The sequence below is a fragment of the Pituophis catenifer genome, unplaced genomic scaffold (genome assembly GCF_029215685.1).
Source record: "Pituophis catenifer annectens isolate HBS135680 unplaced genomic scaffold, rPitCat1.0.hap2 SCAF_2, whole genome shotgun sequence".
NCBI classification, from domain to species: domain Eukaryota; kingdom Metazoa; phylum Chordata; class Lepidosauria; order Squamata; family Colubridae; genus Pituophis; species Pituophis catenifer.
The window spans coordinates 85333490-85355340 of NW_027256882.1; the positions used below are offsets into that span (position 1 = coordinate 85333490).

General features: G+C 36.2%; 1 protein-coding gene across 1 annotated transcript in view; it reads left to right on the forward strand.

Moving 5' to 3' along the window:
- CACNA2D2 (calcium voltage-gated channel auxiliary subunit alpha2delta 2) overlaps window positions 1–21851 on the forward strand; it is a 655759-nt gene that overhangs the window by 70542 nt on the left and 563366 nt on the right. The window contains exon 2 of the mRNA XM_070933719.1: window positions 2436–2517. Coding sequence (XP_070789820.1) covers window positions 2436–2517 — 82 coding nt within the window. The remainder of the gene's footprint in view (window positions 1–2435; window positions 2518–21851) is intronic.

A 21851-nucleotide genomic window follows, 5' to 3' on the forward strand; every position in this document is an offset into this window, starting at 1 on the left:
GCCAGTTTCTTTTGCATGTCCTGTGTAACATTTTTTCCATGTCATTTTAACATCCACTTTCAAATTGGTTTCATTGTGGTCAGGTAAAACTTGTTCCTCTTCCATAATACTTTTGAAACACAGAACCGGACACTCTTTTAAAACTAGCTTTTGAGTCCATTGTTTCCAAATATTCTTCGCTATGTCCAGTATTAAAATACTCTGCTACATTCTGTAATTGTGAGTTGAGTTTGTGTGTTCTTCTCATTCGGTTATAATCTTTAGTTCCTTCTAGTTCTGAAATAGTATATGGGAGTGACTTTGGCAAATCAGGGGAAGAAATGCTTCCTAGGAAACAATCAGTTAAAAGTGGGAAAGAGACTGCAACTGAACAGTGGACAAAGAAAAAACTTTAGAAAGAATCTGCCCCAATTTATCACTGGTAAAAAGAGATGGCAGGATTTGTACTTTCAGACTTGCAGGATTCTGTTATTGGAGCCCTACAATAAAGTAAAATTAGCTCATCTTATTGTTTTTCCTATCTGGACTACTTGGGAGGCTGACAAGTTCCCTCTAGTGTCCAACCTTTAAAGTCTTTTTTTAGAATTCAAAATAAAAGCATGTTTCCATGGGAAGGGTTCTTTATAATTAATTCCTAACTCTTTATTTCAAATTTTGTGGATGCCTAGTCTGCTTGTAACTTTCTAAAATCAAAATTGTAATCATCTTTTGTGGTTTATTCAAAAATAACTTTTAAAGTCCTAAAACTTACATTAAAAACTTCTTTCACTGTGGATTGAAAGAAAATTTACTGTACTATGTTACTAATGTAATGCTCTCTACATGGGGCTCCCCTTGAGGTGCACCCAGAGGCTCCAACTGGTCCAGAATGCAGCCGCGCGGGTGATTATGGGAGCCACAGGGCGCTCCCACATAACACTTCTCCTGCGCGAGTGGCACTGGCTCACAGTGGTCTTCCGGGTGCGCTTCAAGGTGTTGGTTCACCTTTAAAGCGTTCCATGGCATAGGGCTGGGATACCTGTGAGACCGCCTGCTGCTACCGATAACCTCCCACCGGCCAGTACGCTCACACAGAGAGGGCCTCCTTAGGGTGCCGTCGGCCAAGCAATGTCGGCTGGCCTTCTCTGTGGGGACACCCAACCTGTGGAATGAGCTACCTCCTGGAATATGACTGATCCCGGACCTCCACGCTTTCCGAAAGGCCCTGAAGACTTATTTATTCCAACAAGCTGGCCTAGCTTAAATGGTTTTAATGGGGTTTTAAATTTTTGATTTTATTGATTCTGGGTTTTAAATTGGGAACTTTTCGATTTTGCAGATCTGGGATTTTAAATTGGAAATGCCGATGATTTAATTTATTTTAGTTTTTTCTTAACTTTTGTACTATATGTGTTTTAAGTTTGGCTGCCCACCGCCCTGAGTCCCCCTGGGGAGAAGGGCGGTATATAAGTTGAATTAAAGAAAGAAAGAAAATGTTATAACATTTTTCCAAAGCTGACCCAAAGTTCCCTGATAGCTAAAAAGCAGTTATGAAGCAATTTCTGAAAGTGATTAGAAAAGAAGTCTGCAAACACAGTGTCCTTTCAAATGCACTAACTGCAGTTTGAGCAAGATAGTTATTCTGTCATCTCCTGGAGCTTTAAACCTACCAGAGACTGCTATCTTGAGGTCTTCTTATGAGGAGCAGCTGTCTGGAGCACTTGTGGGTGATCTCAGGTTCTTTCCTATGGGGAATTATGAAAGAGCTGATCTGGTTCCACTTCTTTATTCTGTACAATCAGTGGCTCCACTATTCATGGAGCTGTCTTCAGTCTGCCATTTCTTCCCTGGAAGTGTGAAGTCTTTTTCTCTACATTTTAGGGAAACTGGATTGTTCTTTTGTTTTTTTTAACTCATACTCATTTCTACCTTATTCTTTACCTAACAGCCCAAAATGTGTGGGTATATAAAGCAGGCATAAAGACTAGCTGTGGCACATTTTATATATTTCTATATGATTTTACAAATGGCAGCCAAAGCAGATATTATGTATTATAAAATGTTATAGGAAAGCACAAAAATGTTAACAGGCAATTGTTCCTTTGCATGAATGTATGTTTCTTGAGCAATTGGTATTTGCTAGCTCACTATTGAGCTGTAGTTGAGGTGGTTATATTTTTAGATAATGGTAGAAAGTGGAGCAGATCTTAGTTATACATACATACACACACACACACATTTTTATTTTAGTTTTTTTATTTTCGGTTCTCCGTCTCTCTGTATATATTTATGGAGTATCAAGTTCTGGACTTTGGTCAGCTGATAAACTTGTATTGCATGGGAGGCAGACATGCTGGATCTTCTGAACATAAGAACAAAGAATGTTAGCTATGCTGTAAGTGCTGAATTTTAACCACATTCTTTTGTGACTCTACCTTCCAAACTTTCTTTTGCAGGATGCAGAATTGGGCTCAAAGGTTAGAGCGTGAGATTGATGGAGTGATGAAGATATTTGGTGATGTTAAGCAGCTCAGACAGGTAAGATGTGCTTTTTTTCCTTGCATTATGTTTGCTTTCTTTATGTCAGCATTTTGATAAAACTATGCCTTCAGAAGAATATTGGGTATTCATTAGTACCAATGTTTGACACTTTTGGTAATCAGAATAATATTTTTTGTAGTGAATTTTGATTTGGTATCCTATTTCTACCTAATTTTTTTTTAAAAAAATAGTGCTTATTTTTAACTATATTCTTTTAAGTAGTCTGAATAACATATGTTTTGGCAGCATCATGTTTTCTTATTCAGTTAAAACTATATTAAGCTGTGACAACCTTTGTTATTCATGATTTTCTAAACAAGCCATAGTGTTGTAGTTTGCAGATATTAAACCTTAAAGTTTAGGTTTGTATATGATGCTAAGCCAAAAAACAAATACACTGTCATTATGCCTTTCATAGTAGCATCAGAGAAATCTTTTAGCTCTCCTCATTTTAAGTATACTATTTTACAATGGTATATTTCAGAAATAGTGGGCCACTGATTATTCTCAGCTCATTATTTATTTACTTTTATCCATTATTTATCCATTATTTACAATGGTATATTTCAGAAATAGTGGGCCACTGATTATTCTCAGCTCATTATTTATTTACTTTTATCCATATGCTTTCCTTTCCCTGTTCTCACCTTCCATTTTGAACCAATAAGAAAGACAGTGAAAACTTTCACGTACAATAAAGTTAGGGCTACGGTATCAGGGCTGCAAAACTCCAGATGTCCATTAGGTAGCAACAAAAGGGTAAAGTTTGTTGCTGACTAAATTTTTGGAGCCCAGATATAGCCCTGAATTAAGTGGCTGTGCAGTTATCTTAAGATTCCAGAGAAAGGCATATTTGATTGAAGGAGGTGCGAATAGATGTAATGCTTTCACATGCACAAAATCACCTTGTTCTCCTCCAAGTCCATATCACTAGATGAGCTTCTACAGTAAAACCTTACCAGAGTTCTTCATGACATCTGAACCCAGGTAGTTGTGTTTTGTTTGTATTGTGGTTTGTAAGGACAAACCAATAGGGTTGCTTCAATACTGACAATAAATTAAGGTGGCCGCTCTTTTGAAGTCTTAACAGAATGACAAAGTTGGAAGGGACCTTGGAGGTCTTCTAGTCTCCCTATTCAGGTAGGAATCCCTATACCATTTCAGGCAAATGGTCGTCCAATTTCTTCTTTAAAACCTCCAGTATTGGAGTGCCCACAACTTTTTACGGCAAGCCATTCAACTGATTAATTGTTCTAACTGTCAGGAAATTTCTCCTTACTTCTATTGGTTCTCTCCTTGATTAGTTTCCATTCATTGCTTCTTGTTCTGCCTTCATATGCTTTGAAGGATAGGTTGAGCCCCTCTTCTTTGGCAGCCCCTTAGATATTGGAACATTGCTATCATGTCACCCCTTGTCTTTCATTTCATTAAACAAGACCAACAACAATTCCAACAACTGTTCTTCATATGCTTTAGGCTCCAGTCCCCTAATCATCTTTGTTGCTCTTGTCTGCACTTTTTCTAGAGTCTCAACATCTTTTTTATATCGTGGTGACCAACCTGGATGCAATATTCCAAGTGCGGTCTTACCAAGGCCTTGACTACTGCAACGCTCTCTACATGGGGCTCCCCTTGAGGAGCACCCGGAGGCTCCAACTGGTCCAGAATGCAGCAGCGCGGGTAGTGACGGGAGCAGCCTGGCGCTCCCATGTAACACCGCTCCTGCGCGAGCTGCACTGGCTCCCAGTGGTCTTCCGGGTGCGCTTCAAGGTGTTGGTTATCACCTTTAAAGCGCTCCATGGCATAGGGCCTAGCTATCTTCGAGACCGCCTGCTGCCACCGACAATCTCCCATCGACCCGTGCGCTCCCACAGAGAGGGCCTCCTCGGGGTGCCATCAGCCAAACAGTGCAGGCTGGTGACCCCCAGGGGGAGGGCCTTCTCTGTGGGGGCACCTACCCTCTGGAATCAATTGCCTCCAGAGATAAGGAGAATCCAAGACCTCGGTGCCTTCCGCCGTGCCCTTAAAACCTTCCTTTTTCAGCAAGCCGGGCTGGCCTAATTTTTTAAGTGTTTTTAAGTGTTTTGTTTATTGTTTTTAATTAATGGGGCCAAATTTATATATGTATATTTTAACTGTATTTTAATATTTGTACTTGATGTTTTTACTTGGCTGTTCACCGCCCTGAGTCCTCAGGGAGAAGGGCGGTATACAAATTCAAAATAAAATAAAATAAAAATAAATAAAGTGATACTAATAGTTAAAGTGATCTTGATTCTATCCCTCTGTTCATGCAGCCTAGGGCTGCATTGGCTTTTTTGGCAGCTGCAGCACACTCTTTATATTATGTGTCTGTCTGTCTGTATGTATGTATGTATGTATGTATGTATGTGTACATGTATATGTATATAACATTAAGGACAAATTCAAACAGAAATATCATTATTAGAAACCTTAGACTAATAATAGTCCCCAGCAAATCTTCAATAAAAAATATATTTAACCCACTCAGAGACATGATACCTGTTCTACTGCTCCAGTACTCAGTTTTTTCTCTTTGTTGTGATTCAGTCTTCTACATCCTGGGATTAAAAATAGCACTACATAATGTCAGAGGAGGTAAAGGTCTGAAACTCACAGATCTGTTCCAGAGCATCATTTGCAATTTTTGAGTTCAGTTTGTTTCTTATGCTTTATTGGTCTGTATGCATGTACATGTGTGAGAAGGAAACAAACAAGCTTTTCTGAGAAAGTGAGCTGCCTCTATTTAATTCAGGTCTAATTAGACATTGAGGAAGCACCAGACAACAATAATACTTCCTGCCCTTTTTCTGGGGAAAGGATTGTTTCTTAATTTTTCTCATTGTGTGCCTGCTGTGGATCTGAAGTTATGCTTTGGTTATTCATTAAAATTTCACAACTGCTTTGCTACAGAAGACCTAAAATTTATTGTCAGAAATATGGCTACAGAAAATGTATTGTTGTGGCGTGCCTTTCTATGACTGCTGGTGCAAAGGATTTATTTCTAATCTTGAATCATTTCCAGAAACAGGAAATGTTGCTGATTATTTGGAAATTGTTTGTGTTTCCAAGAAACATAAACAATGCTTGCCAACATTTTCTTCCAAACATGGTTTGTTGACTTATTTTTGAAAGCCTCCAATTTTGATGGCAGTAAGAAAAATAGAGCAGATGTACTCATTTCCAGCCTAGTTAAATTCAATTCCATAGAAAGAGCATCTGTTAAAGACCTGTGGAGTTTGTAGGGTGAAAGGCTATTTCATTGACACATGACAGTAAACTTTACTTAAACTGGCTGATTTTAGAAAATTGTATATGTGGTTCTTAGAAATAAGGACATAATGTTCTGAATGGTTTCACAGTTTATGGATAGAAGTAGTTGAAATATATATCCAGTTGCAGAGACACATATTTGAAAAGCAATATGCTGATTCAGTTTTATAAATTGGTTTGAAGAAAAAGGTATTCCAAATTATAAATTTTCTGGATTTTTTTAAAAAAATACCAGAAATACATATTTTCAGAGTGTTATATCACACTAAGTTATAACTTATGGTTTGCAGATTGCAGCAGCTAAGTCCTTGCCAACATTCTCTGCCCAAATTAAGCAAATACATTATGGACTAATGAAATACATGAAGCCAGGACAGCAAAGAACATATTATTATGTTACTTATTCTGTAATTCTGTAAGTTACTATACTTAAGAGCACATTACTATGTTACTAATTATGTAACGTAAATTAGTTGTTGCAACTAACGCTGTCATGGGATTCGGAATAAATAATTAAATTCTGTGATATTAACACATTTTGTTGGAAAACTGGGCATGTAGACTTTACCATCCTGAGAGTTCTTTATTATCTCATGGTGATTTACAATCAAGTACAAAGTCATGTACAAAGAGAGAATTGAGGCATAAGTGATCCCAAAGCCAAAAAAAGAGTTGATCTGTGATGTAATCAAGATAAGTCTAGCTCCCAAGTGTTAGTCTCATACTGAATTCCTGAGGTTATTCTTTGCCTGTTTTTTCAAAGTAACTGAAATGATTTTCAGTGTTCATTGAAATGATAATTGAAACTAGAGATATTAAAACGGAACAGAAATTGTTCTTTTATTCCTTATTGTCACAACTTGCCTTTCACAGTCAACCCAATGCTATATCATGATTTCAAGTCAAGGTCTTAGTGACAGTCTAGTGAGACAGAATCCTTAATAAATAAAGGATTTTCTGATTCTGAATATCTGCTGTCTGTCTTCTATTCTGGATCCAACAGAATTGGACATAAACCAGAGGTTTGACCAACATTGGTGGGCAGATTTGGAATATTTAGCATATGCTATAAGAATTCCCATCAAATGGAGATGGCTCATCACAAAGTTATCATTTACTGAAGGGCAAATAAGTAATATTTTCACCGCCACTTCCATCAGCCTCCTGTCATGCTCATTAATATTTTTGACTTTTTTTTTTTTTCTGGGCAGAAAGGCCTATTTCCAAGAATTAGCCAAGACACCAGGATAGACGTGGAGGTACAGTGAGTGTCATCCAAGAGGTTGGGTGACCTTCAGAGGTGCTGCTGCACAGATTCCTGGGTTCAAGACTCCATTTGTTAAGTTGGGTTCTAGTGTTCATCTCAGATTGTTGCTATTGTTGTGTAACAATATCCCTTGCCTGAGCTCCTTGACTCTGTGGTTGGGTTGGTAGTGGAATTCCCCAGGCTTATGCTCTTTGGGGGCTTTAACTTGCCTTCCCTGGCTATGGAATCTAAGGCTACTATGACAGCCATGGGCTGTCCCAGGTCATCCAGGGCCCTAAGTGTTATTTTGCCTGATCTGGGTTTTGTGTTAGATCAGTGGGAGCATGAACTGGAATTGGGGTATCTTGTTTTTTCCCTGTTAAAGCATTTTCTGGTGGCCCTGCAGTTCTCTGATGCTTCTAGATTATATTATATTGATATGATATTATAAATTAGATTAGATTCATCTGTTACTATTCCTCGGTAAATAACATAATTTGGATGATACACAACAATCACACTGAGGTAAAGTAATTACCATTAATCTTGTGTATCATAGGAATAAGGGCTTGTGTAGGATCACCATGGTCATTACCAGGGAATGAGTGGATTATTGAGATTGGAATGATGCATTGTTTGTATTTGAGCAACATGCTAAACTAAGGTAAAATGAAGTGGGGTGTTTGCAATTTGGTGTAGAAAACTAGTCATTGTTGTATTTTGTGATACGACCCAAGCCATGATGCTAAAACATTACATAGTTTGGTTGCTTGAACATGGCCAATCAGGTGAACACTGCCATTGTGTTTATTAACCTGAGTTTAATATGTCGTGTAAACTCAGTTCCTAGTCTTTAACCGCCCTAACTGGTCTCACTTAGCAGATATAATTGTAATATTGATTCAGCTCACAAAGCAATGTCTACCCTGATTTTAATTAAGCCATTCAAACCAGAAACGCAGAATGAGATAGACATTACAGGTAGCCTTCAATTTACTATAGTTTGTTTAGTGACTGTTTAAATTCACAACAGCATTGAAAAAAGTGATTTATGACTGTTTTTCACACTTATGACCGTTGCAGCATCTCCATGGTCATGTGATTAAAATTCAGACACTTGGCAACTGACTCATATTTATGACGGTTCCAGGGTCATGGGATCCCTTTTGCGACCTTCTGATGAACAAAGTCCATGGGGAAGTCAGATTCCCTTAAGAATCCTATTACTAACTTAATAACTGCAGTGATTCATTTAACAACTGTGGCAAGAAAAGTTGTAAAATGGGGCAAAATTCACTTAACAAATGTCTCACTTAGCAATGAGAATTTTGGGCTAAATTGTGGTCTTAAGTCGAGGACAACCTGTACCTGATACCAAGGGAAATTCTTACCAAACATAATGATGTGCCAATGTAGATTCATCATAATTTTGCTAATTTCTTCTTCATACTTTCTGAATATTTTAAGGTGATGCTTTAAATAGGAAAATAATAAAATGGATGATGGATTTTGGAAAGTTTAAATTTTGTCATTGAAGTGAATATTAAAATTTTGTTCTAGACAGCTGAGAATTAAGTGCATTAGCCCAGTGCCACTAGAACCTCTGTAAAAATATTGTTTAAAAAAACAGGAATATCTTTTTTATATGATAACGCTACTTTTGAGCACTCAGTTTTTAAAAACTAGCACACAGTTTTTCAGTGGTGAATCAGGATAATCTGTGAAATTTCTGCTGTAGCAAACTTTATCTAAAGTTAGATATTGCTTTTCTTGTGATTGGGAATTATTGGGCAAAATTCTTAAGGAAGTATTTACATTTTTTGAAAAAAAATATACTTTCAGTTACATGGACATGTAGCTAGTGAAGTATCATATTTCTGTTACAGAAAGATGCATTGAATAGATAGTTGCTGGAGGGGGATGCTGAGTATCTGATTTATGCACAACAGATGATGGTATTTGTCCTTGTCTTTCTTTTTATTGTACCAAATCACACACACTCCTGACTTCTTGTATTGATTTGCCTGGAATGTCTTCCAGAAACAGCTTCCATATCTTCTCCAATCAGCCCCATCAATGATAGATTTGGACCAAACCAAAAAATTCCAGGATTGTTTCTTATTGCTGTGATCAATTTATACAGTCAGCAAGTAACAGTCTTCCTTGATAATAGCACAAATGAAGGACAAGAGGATTCATTGAAACTTGGAGTAACTATGTTTGCATGCAGAAAGCTAGTATATCAGGGGAAAGGTCATCCACTCAGCGGTTTTCTCTTCTACTTTTTTGAGGCAAAGAAATGATGAGTAAAATTATAACATGTCAACTGTCAAGTAAAACGGGAAAAAGAAAACATTTAATAGCAATTATGAATAAGATAACACATGTTAGGAATTGAGAAGGGACATTTCATTTACCACTGTTTTGGGAATATACCCAGAGCACCTATTATTATTGGTACTATCTTTGCTTTCTTTTGCCACAATCATTCTATTCCTATTTGCAGGTCTTTCTGTTTTTTGATTTTATATTGTGGTTCATCACAGAGCCAGGCAAATGTTCAGACTGGATTTGGCATTTTTATCCACCTATAGAATCCTTCTCAAGGACCTTGGATAGGCAGATGTTGATGCTTTATGGTGTTAATTGTTGTTATTATTATTGTACTAGATTGTGAAAAGCTGTTGGAAAATTTTCACTTTTTCATCTTTGGTTTTTCCCCCTTTTCACTTAAGTCACTGTCATCTACCTTAAAAATGTCAGGAAAGCATATGCTCCAGTGTTTATTATGTTTGCATAATGAAGTAGTGTATATACATAATACATTAAAATATGTCCATAGAAAGATTTGCTGTGTGCTCCTTCTTCAGTTCTCACAAGTTAGAAATGCATATCTTGTACTTTGTAACGGTTGCCAAAGAAAAGAAGACTTATAGATGCCAGCTTATGTAGCATTTAATAGATTTATTCTGGGCAATAAATGCTGAGTTATTCTGGAATCAAGAGATAACAGTTTTAGTGATTTTGTGCCATTATCACAAAGAGTAAAAGATAGAATAAATAGCTGGGTTCAGACACTGCACTGTTTATTTTTACCTTAGTTTATTGAAAAAGATCATTTTGGATTCATACATAATGCTAAAATATAAATCATAATTTTCAAACTTCATACTAAATGACATTCACATGATAACCTTTGTGATTTGGAAATCCAGCAAATATCTTGCATTTAACACCACATTATTGTTTTTATATATCAAGACTATTAATTGTACTATTGTGACTTACAACAAGTGATATAGAAACATGTCCGTTTCTCTTTGAATTGTCTTCTCTTAGAGCAAATGACCTGAAAAACTGTGAGCCGTAAAATGAATTTGGTCTACCTCCCCATACAGAACAACAGCTAATTATTTAATTGGGTTAGAGATGGGCAAGAAATAAACACATCACTTTTAATGATTTCATTTTAATCTATATATCAAATAAAATAAAATATTGAATCTTGCCATTTTATGAAAAGAAAACATTTAATTAGAAATAAATAAACAGTCCTGGTTCTGGTATTTTTATTTCCTTCTTAGCTTTTTTTTTTAAAATTGTCTCTTCTGAATGGTATATAAATGTGGTTTATTTCTGTGTGTCTATTGATGGCTGAGGTAAGAAGGAAATAAAAAGATCAGAATACATGTTCTCCAGCAACCAATTTCCAGATAAAGGCACTAGCAAAATGAATCAAAATTAATGCCAATTGGTGAAAAATTGAGTTACCCATCAATTTAAGGAATATCAATGCCATATTTGTACTGAATTCATTAAATATATAGTTACTTGTATACCAAAGAATATAACTCATATGTACAATAACATGCAATATAAATAAAATCTACACATATAGGTTTCCTCGTAAATAGAGTCTTCTTCTTCCCAGATTAATGTATAACTGGAATTCCAGTTTATATATTTGGAAAATATTTTCAGAAATTTTTTTTTGCTTAGACAATGTGTATGGGGTTCTTTGATTCTGAGAAAATGCAATTACTAATTAATAAGAGAGAATTGAATTTTATAAATCTGGAGCTAGATCATCATGCTTATCTATGGTCAAATATTAAATACTGGAAGACAGTGTTAATTTTCTGATTTTGGAATCTTGTTTAGTTTGTGTATGCATGTGTGTGTATGTGTGCATGTCTGGGGGCGGAGTTAAGAGAGGAATCGGCCTGGAGTCATTACGTTCTCACAAGCGGTCCAAGTCCAGCCCCTCTTGAATTTTGTTAACTCTTTCTAATGCCAATGTAGTGTTGACTAGTGCAGGGGTAGGCAAACTTGGCTCTTTTACACCTTGTGGACTTCAACTCCCAGAATTCCTGAGTCAGCCAAGCTTTTCTTAGGAATTCTGGGAGTTGAAGTCCACAGGGTCCACAGTTTGCCTACCCCTGGACTAGTGGACTAGATGTGTATAGACATGACCTATAAATTAGCTTAACTGGAACTTAAAATGTAGTCCTGATTCTTTGCACCTGACAGATGTCTCCCAAAGGCAATGTTTACAGTTATACCATTTGTTAACAACATTGTTTGGACCAACAGCATTTTCAACTTCTCAGACCCCTGAGGTACTAGAACAATTTATTAAACTCTTTAAAACTAAAAAAACCCCGTATTATTAATTTTTATGGATATTTGTTATCAATAAATCAATTTGATATGCATACTCTAAGAAATGAGTGGAATAAAAAATTAAGAGTTTCCTATATTGTCTAGATGACAGGAGAGTGTTTTAAATTCTGTAGGAAGTATGTTAATATCAAATTACTCCTTATACAACAAATAATATTAAGAACTTACTGGACTCCATTATGTTTGTATGGAAAAGGACTTTCAAAAAACATAATTTGTTGGATTATAATAAGGATAACACTTTTTACAGCATCTTTTCTACAGTGTCTTAAACTTTTTGGAGAAAGGTGGATTATATAAATATGATTGTGTGACAAAAACTAAATTTTCAGAGGATAATACTCTTTAGAACTATATGCGAGGGGTGAAATATAAAATTTGTTACTACCGGTTCTGTGGGCGTGGCTTGGTGGGGGGTAATGTGACTGGGTGGGCGTGGCCAACTTTTTTTAAAAAACTTTTCAAAGCATTTTTTCTAATGCTTTGAAAAGCCTCTGCCGATCAGGCAACTCAGCTGGGATCGTCGGAGACATTTCAAAGCATTTTTTTACCACCTCTTCGCTGAAGAGGTTGCAGAAAAAAATGCTTTGAAAAGCCTCTGACGATCCCAGCTGAGCCGCGCAATCATCAGAGGCCTTTTTTTTTTTTTTTACTTTTAAAAGCATTTTTTCATCGGAAGAGGTTGTATAAAAAATGCTTTTAAAAGAAAAAAAAAGCCTCTGATGATCCTGCAGCTCATGGTGCATGGTGCCTGGGCATGGTGGGGGGGCGCAGGGATTTTTGCTCCGAACCACCCGCCGCCATCGCTACCCAATCGGGTGATCCGGTCCGAACCGGGAGCATTTCATCCCTGCTATATGCCTAGTAAATTCTGTAGTAGTGCTAGTAACATACTTGATAATCAAACAACATCAATGAATGCTTTGTGTCTTTACTTATGACTAAAGACTGACAATGGAGCTCTGAAAAGATAAATGTATGCCTCCATTTATTCAATGGACTGAAAACCTTGCCAGTTAACAGCCTGTAGAGGTAGATTTTGTATAGACAAATATAATTAAATATGGGACTCATTTATACAGAATACAGAATGATAGTCATATAATTGTATTGGAAATGTATGCATTTAATAATATTTGCATTAGATAAGTATATCTATATATACAATTCTATATTTACTTATACGTGTATCATAATATGTTTTTCTTGTATTTTTTCACTTTTTTGTTAAAGTGAACACTTTTATGTGTTCTTTTTTCCTTTTCTCTTTGACAATATATGTATCTCCATCATTTATCATCTTTGTGCTTTGATCTTTTTCCTTTCTCTTTTTTGTTATTAATTAAAAAGTAATTTAAATAAATAAAAATGATCCTCATGAATGAAGACAGAATTTCTAAATTGTCTGAGCTCCATTGATGAATAACAAATAGATAATTTATTATTTAATACAGGAGCAATAGTGGGTTTACAGCACTCTCTGGGTGATTTACAGTGTCGGCATTATTTGCATATTGCCCCCCAAAATCTGGGTCCTCATTTTACCAACCTTGGAACGATGGAAGGCTGACTCAATTTTGAGCCCTGCCAAGATCAAACTCCAGGCTGTGGATAAAGTTTACCTGCAATACTGCACTTTAACTACTGCGCCACCAGGCTCTGGTTTAAAATTTTATTTAAAATTTTACACCAACACCACTCTCAGAAGTAGTATAGAAACACTGTGTTCCTAAACTATTATTTTTCTGAATTTGTTTCCAAGTTCATACAACATCAATTGCCTACTATAACTGCTTAAGTATGTAAGAACAATTGATGTAACTTCCACCCTACCATATACTGTTCCCATTTGTGAAAAGTATGGTTCACTATGGAACACACCTATCATTATTTTTAAATACAGAGAAATGTATTTAAGGAAACTGAAGAAATTGACATGCCAGAAATGGCTGCTCCACATTGCTTTATAGTGCTTCAGTTTTTTTCTCCTTCAACACGATTCACATTGGGAGCTACATTGACTCCACAATGCAGGACCTCAAGCATCTCTTCAAAAGAATGAAATTCTACACTTAATCCAGTTTTTTTTAAAAGCCAACAGCCTGTGCCATGAGTAAAACTTACTTTCTTAACAACTCAGATATATTATTATTTAATGCATATTTAATTGTGTTTTACTTTCTTTGGTTCTTTTCCTTTGAATTCACTATGGGAATAGATGTAACTTGAGATGAAAATGTAGCTTTATTATTGGCTAGGAATAAGAATAAATAAAATTTAAAAACTCTAGCATGATTATGGCTTATCTTTTCCTCCCATAAACCTGAATGCTATTTGGAAGAAATCGGCCTTTATTTTTCTTGGCAAAGTTCATTTTTTTCAAGTGTAAAAGACTGTTATACTGTTTCTGGCATGGGAAGTCAAATCATTAGTCAAATCAATTGGTTTGTACTTTATTACGTATTCCTTAATGAGAGTATATTGAGGATTTACCATGTGTCAAGTCTAGAAGTTTGGGACACCTGGGGTGCTAACTGCAGAGAAAGCACTATATGTGAAAGTTAAAAGAAAGAAAAGAAAAAAGACATTTCAAGATACATCTGGTATTAACATGAAACATTTTTATCCATTATCTTTTGCTGAATTTCCAAGAATCCTACATGGATGAAGATGAACCTGACATGGTGTAACACTGTACTCTCTGAAATGGTTGGTAATCTGAGAGATGTGCTCCAGAGTAAGAATTTATGTCAGAATTTATTTATAGAACATGTTAACTCTGGCTTTTTTTTTTTTTTTTTTGAAGTAAATAAAAGAAGAGCAAATGAATGTTCATTTTGGCTGCTTTTTTTTTTTTTGCTCTTTTTCTAATTCCTTTTCAGAATGCATACACTATACAGAATAGTATACAGTACAACCTCTCTACAGAGCAGTGTGGTTGTATTGTGTAGCAACTGTTTGAAAAACTGTTTTATGGCACCAGATCATAGGAAAAATATTGGAACCAAAATCACTAAGAGAATGTCTTTATATAATTTCTTTATATAATTTCTGAAGCAGGCATGTTTTATTCTGTACCATTTGGTTGATCACTCTTATAAAGCTGAATTGGTATAAGAAAAAGCAACCAGAATAATAATTGAGTTAAAATATTTGTGCTTGTGGGTCAGAAAAAGTTAAAGTGTTAGGGCACTTCAAAAATTCCATACAATTTGGAGAAGGTGGACTGAGATGATGTTTTCCCCCTCATCTCTCAGAATGCTAATATTCAGGAATTTTCAGTGAAATTGATTAGAAATAGCTAATCGGGACAGAGTTGTTTTTCCACATAGTACAGTACATAATCAAATTATATCTTATTTGAAAGAAGGAGATGATGATACCTTAAACAGCTTTAAAAAGGATTACATAAATCCATGGAGAAGCAGACAATCAGTGGTAAATGCTAAGTAGAATTTTTTGCATTCAAAAGGAATATGATATTGAATATCATTATTCAACGGGAGCAGGATTTACAGATATTTTACTTCAAGTCAGTAGGACATGTAAGTATGCCCTTTTCTTCCTTTCCATAAGGAAGGGCATTTATGTTTTTATCTCTAGGCAAAATAATAATAATATTATTATTCAGAAAAATTCAATGTGTTCTTGCTTGACAGTTTGTCCAACATGTACATCCTGAATGGTCTCCCATTTCTGTTAAGTGAGAGAGATGGAGAGTCACAGGTCTTGGGGTATGGGCATCTGCCACTTTGTATGTATCTCCCCTGGAATTCTGTCTATGTGTATCCATCCATCCATCCATCCATCCATCCATCCATCCATCCATCCATCCATCCATCATCTATCAATAATATTCATGTAGGATTAAAACTCACGGTCTCCTAGTTTCCAGCCTGATGCCTTAACCACTAGACCAAACTGGCTCTACAGTATGTCTCTGTCTCTCTGTCTGTCTCTCTGTCTTGTCTCTCTGTCTCTCTCTCTCTCTCTTTCTGTCTGGACTTTGGGCAGTGTATAAAACTAGGGAAAACATAAAAACAGTTGAAACATTGAGTCAAAGAGGCAGACCAGACTAGAATAATGTAATAGACAGGAAAAATAACAACAAATCAGAGGTCATTGAACCAATAATGAACATCAGCATTTATGATATATGAGTTTTTAAAGATTGCAGCTATTACATTTATACAATAAACATTTTATGATTTTATATTGATGAGGGTTGAAAACTGTTGAAAGTTTATCGATTGCAGCAAAGATAAAGGCTATACAACACATAGTTATGTACATGCACACTTCTCATATTTTGATTCACATTCCACTCTTGTTTTTCCCCAATTATTTATTAATTTAAAGACTTATATGGCCATCCATATTAAGAAGCATAGCTTTAGATATCTCACAACAACATTGGATAATTTGTCAGGAACAAGTCTTCTAAACTAATCTTATCTCACTTTTTAAAAACCAAATAACTTTCTTGGCAACTGTGGGGTGTAATATCTTGATTTCTTCAGCATAGTATTTAAATATGTGATGATATTCTGATTAACAGGATACTTAAATGAGAACAGGATGGCATAACAATCAAGCAGATGCATAGATAGCTGCAAAATTTATGAACTCTCATTGAGTACTGTTTAGTTCCTTATCAAGCTGAAGAGAGATTATCAGGGGATGATGTAAGAGTACTGTGGTCTATCTTCTCTACTCTTCAATAATTTTATTACTGAATAATAGAATATTGGATAGAGATATGGAAGAAATTATCAGATGACATTACATTAGGTGGAATAGTCAATATCCTAGAAAATAAAAATAATATTCAATATTATCTCAATACCAAGAATAGGCTAAAAACAATATAATGAAATTTAACACAGACAAGTGTGAAGTTCTTCATTTAAGAAACACCATGTGCATAGGTATAGGGTAGGGATATTTGACCTGGTAATGGTACTTAATAAAGAAGATATTGTAACAATGGTTTATAAACAGAATAAATCAGCAGTGATGCGACTGCAAGGTAGTCAAATGCAATTTTAAGCTGTATCAACAGAAATATAGTATCTCCTGTGCGCTGCTTGGAGAGTCCAAGCAATGGGTTCAAGTTTAGCCTGGTTGGCCAGAGACTGAGTTGAATTTGCCTAGCCACGCCTCTTTCTCCCATGAGCCTTCAGTGTTTCAACTCAGTTGGCCTAAAGAGATTTGCTCTAATTTTCTCCATTGCGAAAAAATTCTTTAAAATATTCTGCCAGCCACAGAAGAAGCTCTCTTTCTCCCTTTTCCTCAAAATCTGAACTCTACAGCCTGAAGTGTTCTCCAGCGACGCACAATGACCGCCAGGTGCTTCGTAGAGGGTCCGCCAGCCTCAGGATACTTACCTTCAAGGTTGCCTTCTTGATAGCAATCACGTCTGCAAGGAGGATCTCCGAACTGGCGGCTCTGTCGGTATGTAGAGACCTATGCATCTTTTACTCCGACAGGGTGGTTCTCAGATTGGACCCGACCTTCGTGCCAAAAGTCAATTCTTGGTTTCACAGGGCACAGGAGGTGGTTTTACCTAACTTACCTGCCCTGATCCAGCACATCCTAGAGAACAACGTTGGCACACTCTCGACGTTCATAGGGCACTTCACAAATATATTGATAGGACCGCATCATTCAGAAAGTCTGAATCACTATTTGTATTATTCCAACCTACTTCCATGGGGAAGAAAGTTACCCCATCTACAATTGCGAGATGGCTCAAAGCTTGCATCGCAATGGCTTATGAACACCAAGCTACTCCAATTCCTAGAAACATCACTGCGCACTCAACTCGTAGCGCTGCCACCACGGCAGCCTGGGCTACTCAGGCTTCCATATTGGAGATTTGCAGGGCCACCACTTGGGCTTCTCCCACTACCTTTATCAGGAATTACAAGTTGGACGTCTTTGCCTCGGCCGAGGCATCGTTTGGCAGAAGAGTCCTGCGGCAGGTTCTACCCGGTGAAAGGCACCTGGACCGCTTGGACTCCCGCCCTAGGGATACTTAGCTTGGGTATATCCCATTGCTTGGACTCTCCAAGCAGCGCACAGGAGATTGAACATTGGAGCTTACCTGAATGTTCGATCTATGTGCGCTGCAGGAGAGTCCAACCCCGCCCTAATGTAGCGGTCCAGCATCCAACATCTAGTTATAGAGGAAATTGTTCTATCATCATGGCTATGTCTTCTACAGACCTCTTCATCGAAACACTGAAGGCTCATGGGAGAAAGAGGCATGGTTAGGCAAATTCAACTCAGTCTCGGCCAACCAGGCTAAACTTGAACCCATTGCTTGGACTCTTCTGCAGCGCACATAGATCGAACATTTAGGTAAGCTCCAATGTTCATTCTAGACCCTAGGAAATAATTGCCCTACTTAATTTTGCTTTGGTGACATACCCTCACTCCACTTTGAGCTGCTGTGTCCAGTACTGGGAATCACTCTTTACGAAGTAATGAAATGAAGAGAAACTAGAATAAGTTTATAGGAAGGGTAATGGTGATTCATATTATTAAAAGGGCAATTTTGTTTGTTGGATAGTGTATATGTGGGGCTCTTTGAAGATCACTACAAATCTACAGTTGATCAAAAATGTAGCGGTTCATGTGTTGACACCTGAAATTTGCCACAGTCTTATTTATTGGTATTGTAAGGCCTACATTGGTTGCCAGTAGACTACATTGGCTGTAATTTCAAGTGCTGATTTAATTTGTAGAGTCCTATATAATTTATGGAGTCCTGGAGTACTACTTTCTCCATGTGAAATTGAGCCCTCCAATGCATGCTCCCTACAGCATCTATTACTGAGTGGTCAAGATGCTTGGGTCTTATAGGTGACTCCTACACTATGGAATCATCTTCCTCTCAAATCCAGATTAGTGCCTCATGGCCTTTCAGAAATTGATGTAAACTGAGATCTTCTAGAGACATTTGAGGAGTAATGGATGAGTGGAGAAGATATAATTTTGTGGCATTACTTTGGACTTGTGTCATAGTTTGTTTTTTAATTCTATGATAGCACTTTTCAAATACTTAAAATGTTGCTCCACAAAAGAAGGCCAATACCTGTTCCCTATTATTTTAGAACAGAAAATTAAGGATTGAAATTACAGAAGTTCAGATTCCAACTGAATGTTAGACAAACAAATCCTAATCCTAACACTAAAACTAGTTTGGCAGGGGATCAATTTCTGAAAGAAGTAATGACCTTCCATCTTACTTGATTCCCTGTTTAGGGAATGGGTTTGATTAATGGGCTGAGTGGTTATAGCTTATAATATTAGGCTTTTTTTCTGACCATGTTGTATGGTAACTAAAATATAGGAAATTAAAAATATAGGAAATTAAAATGATAGGAAATTTCCTTGTGATATTAATATGTTTGTGGTGGGTGTAGGTGATAAACTGTAATTCCCACATGTGCTATCCAAGTTAATTTACCTTTATGATGAACACAGTGAAAAAAAAAATAAAATTGATTGATCTTGTTGTTTTTAATTGAACTTCCAGATATCATGGGAAGTTATTTTCCAGTATTTCTTCAGAGGATTGCAATTATAATTAGCCTTATTTTGCAAAAGATACCTTTAAGATGTCTAATGTAGAATAACTAATTTTATTTATAGATTACAATTTCAAAATCAACAAAGCAAGTCTACATCTAGACATCCTTACCCAAATTGGTACCCTTCAAGATCCCAGTGTTTTACTTCTACCATAGCTGGAGGGAACTAGGTTAATGAAAGTTGATCTAGACAATCCTTGATAAAAAGATTAGGCAGGTTATTTTATTACATTCTAGGGAAGGTGGCTTGCAAACTAATTAGGAAAGCAGAGTAGTTTATTCCCAGTAGACCTTGAATGTCAGTGTGGAGACAAAGAATGGTTTTTGAGGGAGGAGATTTTATTTCCCCTTCAGTCACTACATATTTTCATTTGGAAACAGATTAATATTTCTACTAACCTTGATAAAGGAGAAAATGGCAAAGGTAAATAATGTATTTCCTCCTGATCTAAATAGTATTAGGCTGGCAGATCTTAAAAGAGATCTGGAAATATGAAAAGAGTTCTTAGAAAAGAGCTAACCTGGACTGGATATTTTGGTAGAGTAAGCTGTATTAGAAGCACCAAGTTGAAAAGAACAATATATGTTGACATCTCTATATCACAGAGATCGAAGAAAACTACTTGTAATGAATTAAAAGTATCACAAAGTCTTAATCTTTGTGGCAACAATCATGATAAAGGCATCCCAACCCACATAATACAGAATAAATATTACTATCTGAAATATTCCCTAGGAGACTACCTGAGCATAGTCTCAGGTAGCAACAAATAGTACTGAAATAATATATTTTCCATCTTTTTTCCTAGTCATTGCTATCTTATGGGGTACATGAAAGTTGATACAAATGTGCCATTGTAAATTATAAGCAATAAAGAACATAGCATTTTGCTTGCTTGCTTCCTTGTTTTGCTAAAGGAGGGACAACAATGTTGACAACCACATTTACCACTGAAACCTATGAAAAATTAATATTGGATTCCTGTAAGACATGCCCTTCTTTTTTAATCATAATTTTGCAAATTATTTATAGCGGTGAAGCAGGAGTTGTGATGCTATGGATTGTGGCAATGTTTATGTAGTAGCATGTATGAGTTTACATGAGTATACTTCTTTGTATTCAGGAATATATAAGCATAAAAATACTATTTGCTTACTAATTTACCAAAATGAATATTCCTTTGTATTGTTTTGACTTCCACAGCCATAGAACTCTATGTATCTATGAAAATAAAACTAAATGTGCATAGAGAGTAGAAAGACTGGAATACAATGTCAGTCTTGAGAAGTGAAAAAGATAATTTGCTGTGTCACTTCAAAGTATAATTGGCAAAAATAGAATGAGCCATCTATATATGGGACTCATCTTCTGTAAGCAATACTAGTTTTCTAAATGAAAAAATAGGATTTAATTTTTTTTTATAGCGGCAGGATATTAATCTATATTTGTGGAATGCAGGCTGATTAGTATGATGTAAGAACACTTGCTTTTGCTTTTTAAGCAGATGTCCTATATATGGATATGAATTCTCCAAAGGATGCATTATAATCACTTTCTTTGAAATCCAAAATATTGGGAAAAGTTGAAGGAAAGAGAAGAAGAGGCCAACAGCAACTCGATTGTAATAGCAAAGAAACCCCCACAGACCTAAAAGGCCAAGTTGAGGACATATCATCCTGAAGAGAACCTGTCTGTGTGCTGACTTAAGAGTAGACACTGACTTGATGACATTTGACCAATATTTGGAAGGCATAAACTTAGACACTGCAGAATAGTCATAAACAAAATGCTTAAAATTGGTAGCACTCATCCCATACTCAACTTCCAATGCCATCACAAGATTAGAACTAGGTTGTACCCCATTTGAGGCCCAGGCAAGTTTACTTTGTCTAAGATTCTGGCAGAAATGGGGAACATCATTAATGCATCTCATTGAATCTACCCTGAAAAAATAAAAAAAAATCTGAGACAATATGCACTGCCAATACCAGCCCTATTTCTTTAGGCTTAGGAAAAAAACCTTGGTAGACCTAAACATAGTTAAGTCCAAAAGGTTTGGTCCCTTCTATAGTATTAATGGTATTCCTATACACATGTTAATGATGTGCTATATTTTAAAATTCTGTCATTTGATCGTTGTGATGAAATGTGGGCTGGATTCCCAGGAGGGAGGGTCTGAATTCCAGAGGAGGAAGAGACAGCAGTTCAGATAGTTTGTGTGAGAAAAATAGGATGAAGACAGCTTCTTCCTAATAGTCCCCAGAGTAAATGCCATGTGGGGTAGTAGCATGTTTTAGTTTGACAAGATTGTGTCTAGGTGAAGAGCAATAAAGAAATCTGCTTGGAAGAATTATAATTTTTCCTTTTTAAGGTGAACCTTTTTAAGGTGGACAATCAATCAAACAATCAATCAATCAATCAATCAATCAGTCAGTCAATCAAATACAATAATATGTTTGGGAAGCCTGCTCTTCTATTGCTTCATACTTGGTAGCTAGTAAAACAAATA